Below are 6,799 nucleotides of genomic sequence, written 5' to 3'. Positions count from 1 at the left end.
GTTCCTCTGCTTTTTCTAACACCAGCTTGAACATCTGGAATTTCACAGTTCACATATTGCTGAAGCCTGGCTTGGAGAATTTTGAGCAATACTTTACTAGCGTGTGAGATGAGTGCAATTGTGCGGTAGTTTGAGCATTCTTTGGCATTGCCTTTCTTTGGGATTGGAATGAAAACTGACCTTTTCCAGTCCTGTGGCCACTGCTGAGTTTTCCAAATTTGCTGGCATATTGAGTGCAGCACTTTCACAACATCATCTTCCAGGATTTGAAATAGCTCCACTGGAATTCCATCGCCTCCACTAGCTTTGTTCGTAATGATGCTTTCTAAGGCTCACTTGACTTCACATTCCAAGATGTCTGGCTCTAGGTGAGTGATTTCACCATCGTGATTATCTGGGTCATGAAGATCTTATTTATACAGTTCTTCTGTGTATTCTTGCCACCTCTTCTTAATATCTTCTGATTCTGTTAGGTCCATACCATTTCTGTCCTTTATCGAGCCCATCTTTGCATGAAGTGTTCCCTTGGTATCTCTAATTCTCTTGAAGAGATCTCTAGTCTTTCCCATTCTGTTGTTTTCCTCTATTTCTTTGCATTGATCGCTGAGGAAGGCTTTCTTATCTCTTCTTTGGAACTCTGCATTCAGATGCTTATATCTTTCCTTTTCGCGTCTCCTCTTTTCACAGCTGTTTGTAAGGCCTCCCCAGACAGCCATTTTGCTTTTTTGCATTTCTTTTCCATGGGAATGGTCTTGATCCTTGTCTCCTGTACAATGTCAGGAACCTCCGTCCATAGTTCATCAGGCACTCTATGTATCAGATCTAGGCCTTTAAATCTATTTCTCACTTCCACTGTATAATCATAAGGGATTTGATTTAGGTCATACCTGAATGGTCTAGCGGTTTTCCCTACTTTCTTCAACTTAAGTATGAATTTGGCAATAAGGAGTTCATGATCTGAGCCACAGTCAGCTCCCTGTCTTGTTCTGCTGACTGTATAGAGCTTCTCCATCTTTGGGTGCAAATAATATAATCAATCTGATTTTGGTGTTGACCATCTGGTGATGTTCATGTGTAGAGTCTTCTCTTGTATTGTTGGAATAGGGTGTTTGCTATGACCAGTGCGTTCTCTTGGCAAAACTCTATTAGCCTTTGCCCTGCTTCACTCCTTATTCCAAGGCCAAATTTGCCTGTTACTCCAGGTGTTTCTTGACTTCCTACTTTTGCATTCCAGTCCCCTGTAATGAAAAGGACATCTTTTTTGGGTATTAGTTCTAAAAGGTCTTGTAGGTCTTCATAGAACCATTCAACTTCAGCTTCTTCAGCATTACTGGTTGGGGCATAGACTTGGATTACTGTGATGTTGAATGGTTTGCCTTGGAAACAAAGAGAGATCATTCTGTCGTTTTTGAGATTGCATCCAAGTACTGCATTTCAGAGTCTTTTCTTGACCACGATGGCTACTCCATTTCTTCTAAGGGATTCCTGCCCACAGTAGTAGATATAATGGTCATCTGAGTTAAATTCACCCATTCCAGTCCATTTTAGTTCACTGATTCCTATAATGTCGATGTTCACTCTTGCCATCTCCTGTTTGACCACTTTCAATTTGCCTTGATTCATGGACCTGACATTCCAGGTTCCTATGCAATATTGCTCTTTACAGCATCGGATCTTGCTTCTATCACCAGTCACATCCACAACTGGGTATTGTTTTTGCTTTGGCTCCATCCCTTCATTCTTTCTGGAGTTATTTCTCCACTGATCTCCAGTAGCGTATTGGGCACCTACCGACCTGGGGAGTTCCTCTTTCAGTATCCTATCATTTTGCCTTTTCATACTGTTCATGGGGATCTCAAGGCAAGAATACTGAAGTGGTTTGCCATTCCCTTCTCCAGTGGACCACATTCTGTCAGACCTCTCCACCATGACCCACCTGTCTTGGGTGGCCCCACAGGGCACGGCTTAGTTTCATTGAGTTAGACAAAGGTGTGGTCCTAGTGTGATTAGATTGGCTAGTTTTCTGTGATTATGGTTTCAGTGTGTCTGCCCTCTGATGCCCTTTTGCAGCACCTACTGTCTTACTTGGGTTTCTCTTACCTTGGATATGGGGTATCTCTTCACGGCTGCTCCAGCAAAGCACACCCGCTGCTCCTGACCTTGAACGTGGAGTAGCTCCCCTAGGCCCTCCTGTGCCCACGCAGCCACCGCTCCTTGGATGTGGGGTTGCTCCTCTCGGCCACCGCCCCTGACCTTGGGTGTGGGGTAACTCCTCCCAGCTGCCGCCCCTGACCTCGGACATGGGGCAGAAGCCAGGAGGACCCCATGCCTGAGGGGTGGCAGCCAAGAGGAGCTACCCCACGTCCGAGATCAGGGGCAGCGGCCGAGAGTGCCAGCCTGCGACAGCACAGGAGCAGCCACTCCACATCCGAGGTCAGGGGTGGCGGCTGAGAATAGCTATCTATCCAAAGGAGGCTTCAGAAGAAATCCACAGGCAGTCGAGGAGCTAAGCGTCATCCTCATCAGCAGAAGAATCAACACCTAGCTGAGAGAATCTAGTCTATGTATCTAGCTCGCTTGCACGCATTCAATGCAATCTCTGTTTTCCAGGGCTTTATAAGCTGCTGGGAGCTTGCCGGGTGAACCTCCTGCACACAATGCTCCATCTCGGTCTCCATCCCCTGGAGAATCTAGTGACAGATTAAGCTTGGAAAGGTCAATTTTTGCTCAGTCGCTCAGTCGTGCCTGACCCTTTATAACACGATGGACTGTAGCCCGCCAGGCTTCTCTGTTCATGGGATTCTCCAGGCAAGAAGACTGGAGAAGGTAGCCGTTTCCTCTTCCAGGGGATCTTCCTGACCCAGGAATCGAACCCACCTCTCCTGCATCGGCAGGCGGATTCTTCACCACAGCGCCACCTGGGAAGGCTGGAAAGGTAAATATGATTAGGCAAAATGTGCTCTGTGCACTCTGTGCAGGGCAGATCTTAAGTGCAGGGGAAGAATGAGAGAAAGATGCTGCCCTCAAAACCACCAAACAACGCAACTCTTACAGTTTCACAAGTGCCTGAACTGAACGCTGTCTTCCTTGCCTGTCTGGGCCTTTCAGTTGCTCTGGTGGGAAAACTGGGGTCTCAGAGGCATCGTTGGAGTTTTTCATGGGGTCCAGCTCTCAGTTTCCCCCAGGTGGATTCCCTGGGGTCCTGCAGTGGGAACCGGGCAGCTGTCACACGTGGCGGGGATCAGGTGCAGCCCCCACCCTGTGCCAGGCCCTCCAGGTGCAGCTGAGCTGCTGCACGCTGTGTGCTGGGGGTGGGGTGGACCGGGTGAGGGGAGGCTTCAGGCCCTGGCCGCGCCGGCGGGTCATTATGCCTTTTGCCAGTGCCCTCTGCCTTGCTGCCGCCGCTGCTCTGTCACCATAAAGTGGCTCCCCTGCATCTGTTCCCCACCCTCCCCCACCCCCTCTCCTGGAAGGACTCGTAAAGTCCATCAGGGGTGTCCTTGTTAGGAGAATCTGAGCTCCTGTCTCCACGCTTGGCTGCAGGAGATGCTGCTGATTGTCCAGTACTTGGGTTCTGGGATGTGTCCTGATCCAGGGCCTGCTCGTCTCCTCACCTTTCTTCCTGTTAATGGCTCATCCTGCCCCCCCCCCCACTCCATCCAGAGAGAACATCCCCCAGCTCAGCCCCAGCATCCCTGTGGGGACACACAGCCCCTAGAATGTCCTTTCTATATTGAGACTCAGGTCCCATGGTCCTCTGGGGTTCTCCACGTGCCCTTGGCAACCTGGCTCCACTGTCATAGAATGTTCTGGAGCAGGAGCCCACCATTGCCCAGGATCTGCCTGGGACCACAGAGCCTGTGGGAGAGACCTGGTGGGCAGCCACAGCTGGCACTCAGGTGTGTGTAGCCCTGTCTTGTAGGCTGGGGGGCCCCAGAGGAGATCCCCAGTGGGATCCCTAAAGGGGAGCACCTGGGGAGAAGAAGCGAGAGGTGAGCCGAGTCAGAGCCGGGGGAGCCGTGATTGCAGGACCCTCTCAAGGGGGCTGGTGCTGGAGGGAGTCCGTGGCATAGAGAGTAGAACTCCATCACCAGGGGTCTGGGACGCAGCCCCCGAGCCGGAGTCCCCACTCGGACACATCTGATGGCATTGACTTTGCATCCCATACCCAGCCTTGGCCTCTTGCCTCTGGTTCTGTGGTTCTGATCAGCCACTGAGCAAGTCCTCTAAATGATGACACGCTCGGGCTGCCAGAGCTGGGAGGACCCTCAGAGACTGGCTTGCCCAGGGGACAGAGCGTGAACGCCTGTGCCAGTCAGTTGGCGCCAGGACACAGATTAGACTGGACCCACGAGGCTTAGCCCCGTGCTCATCCCCCCAAACCCTGGGGCCTCAGCCAGCCACTGTAATCCTCCACATCCACGTGCCATCTGAGGTTTCAGCCTCAGCCAGCAGGGACAGGGCTTGGCGTGCGGGGTGGGGGGGGCAGAGCCCTGCTGGCTGCATCTGCCTGTGACGTGGGGGTGGGGCAGGCAGGGGATTAGAAATCTCTGAGATCAACATCACAAGTGTCTGGGCTTTTCTGGTCCTGAGGCTATGGAGAGCTCCCGGAGTGGTGGCTCTGTGGGGGGAACATTAGAGCTCCTGCAACACAGGAGTCCTGGTAAGTGGAACCCTGGACCCTGGGCTCCTAGAATTTGAGAGCAGGAGTCCCCTGCCTAGGGCTTGGGGATGGGGGAGAGAAGGAGGCAGAGGGCAGGAGGGGAATGTGCAGCTCATGGGCTTTGTAAGGGAGGGACAGCCACCCCTAAGAACTGCACATCAACAGGGGTTCAGAGAGTGAGAAAGGGGCCCAGGGAGCTGGTGAGAAGGCACAGAGCAGGAGGAATCGATGCCCTAGCCCCTAGACTCCCTGCTCCAGGTCCCCTACAAGAGAGGCAAGAGGCACCATCGCCCTGGATGGCCCCCTGGGAGATGAGGACCAGCCCCCTGACCATCGCCCCTTTCCCACAGGTGTGGAGGGACCCTCCTTGTCACACAGGCCCCTTCTGAAGCTGGCGACCCCCTGGGTGGCAGCCGCACCCAGGATGTCCACGCCGAGCGTCCACTGCCTGAAACCCTCGCCTCTGCACCTGCCCTCTGGGATCCCAGGGTCCCCAGGCCGCCAGCGGCGCCACACGCTCCCCGCCAACGAGTTCCGCTGCCTCACCCCAGACGATGCTGCCGGCGTGTTTGAGATTGAGCGAGAGGGTGAGCAGCCCCCTGGCCCCCCGGGGTCCGGGACTCTGCTGAACCCTGCCATTGTCCCTTGGGGAGAAGACCCTGGAGTCCCCTGTCCTTGGCAGACGGGCCCCCAGAGTGTCTGACGGTGTGTTTTGTGCGTGTGCAGGAGCACATGCGTGTTTCAGGAGAGTGGGGGGAAGAGCAGCCCTGAATCCCATGCTTTCCCAGGGGAGGCTTGGGGACCCGGGGAGCCCACCCAGCATCCGAGCAGATGCTCAGTGGACTGGGAGTCACCCACTCGCGCTTCCTGACGCAGCCTTCATCTCTGTCTCCGGCAACTGCCCCCTGAATCTGGACGAGGTCCAGCACTTCCTGACCCTGTGTCCCGAGCTGTCCCTGGGCTGGTTCGTGGAGGGCCGCCTCGTGGCCTTCATCATCGGCTCCCTGTGGGACGAGGAGAGACTTACTCAGGTGAGGATGGGGGTGAACTGCCTGGTCCCGGGAAGGCCTCAGGAAAGGAGGAGACCATTTCCCACGGAGGCAGAAGATGGGGGAGGAGCGGGAGGCTGGGATGTCTTCCTCCAGATCCAACACGGGAGCTCATGGTGCGTCCTCTCCCGGCAAGACAGCCCAGTCCTTTGGGGCTCAAGGCTCTCCTGAAGGGGTCCACAAAGGGGCTGGGGACACAGCTCCTCACTTGGGTAGAAGGGGGCTGACTGGAGACTCTCGGGGCAGCTGCTCTTGGCCCAGCGGGGGTGGTTTGGGGTGCACAGAGGCGACCCTGACTCGTGTCCGCCCCTCGGCCCAGGAGTCCCTGGCACTGCACAGGCCCGGGGGCCGCAGCGCCCACCTGCACGCGCTGGCCGTGCACCGCAGCTTCCGGCAGCAGGGCAAGGGCTCCGTCCTGCTCTGGCGCTACCTGCACCACGTGGGCGCCCAGCCGGCCGTGCGCCAGGCCGTGCTCATGTGCGAGGACGCGCTGGTGCCCTTTTACCAGAGGTTCGGCTTCCATTCCGCGGGCCCATGTGCCATCGTCGTGGGCTCACTGACCTTCACGGAGATGCACTGCTCCCTGAGGGGCCACGCCGCCCTGCGCCGGAACAGTGACCGCTGACTCCCCAGGGAGCCCACAGTCGGGGGCTCCTACACTGTCCCCAGCTGGTCCCCTTCTCTGCCCTGCCGTCCCCCTGCTCTGCTTGGTCTGAAGGGAGATGGTGATTCCCAGGGGATGGCGGAACGGAGAGAATGGGTGAAATAAAGAAAAGGCGGGGCGGCTGCTCCCAGCCCGGGTGCCCTCCTGGGGCGCAAGTACTGTGTGCTCCTCTCTGTCCATGCCAGGCCCTCTGGACCCCCTGCATCCAAACTGTGCCCACAGCTGCTGGGTCTGTGAACTGGGGACAGTGGGAGGCATCCTGCAGCCTTGCTTCTGTGTCTCTCCAAAGGAGCCCCTATCCCCGCAGACCCAGGGCTGCCTCGTCTGGTCCTCAGCCCTGGAGTGGGGGCAGCCGTGGGGAGGAAAGGGCAGGGGCCACCTCCCAGCTCCCCCACCACCCCAGGTGCCCTGGGTCCTCTGCCC

The 6,799-nt window shown here is 56.0% G+C and overlaps 1 protein-coding gene across 2 annotated transcripts; it reads left to right on the top strand.

Annotated features, from left to right (window-relative positions):
* AANAT (aralkylamine N-acetyltransferase) lies at positions 5,078 to 6,368 on the top strand. Of its 2 annotated transcripts, none has more exons than XM_018063569.1 (3): positions 5,078 to 5,226; positions 5,540 to 5,694; positions 6,032 to 6,368. In XM_018063569.1, exons 1-3 carry the CDS (start codon positions 5,088 to 5,090, stop codon positions 6,335 to 6,337), a joined length of 600 nt encoding a protein of 199 aa, XP_017919058.1. In that variant the 5' UTR covers positions 5,078 to 5,087; the 3' UTR covers positions 6,338 to 6,368.

This window comes from Capra hircus, chromosome 19, assembly GCF_001704415.2.
Source record: "Capra hircus breed San Clemente chromosome 19, ASM170441v1, whole genome shotgun sequence".
NCBI classification, from domain to species: Eukaryota; Metazoa; Chordata; class Mammalia; order Artiodactyla; family Bovidae; genus Capra; species Capra hircus.
The sequence above is the reverse complement of the archived record's forward strand: the minus strand, read 5'-3'. Positions and strand labels throughout refer to the sequence as shown.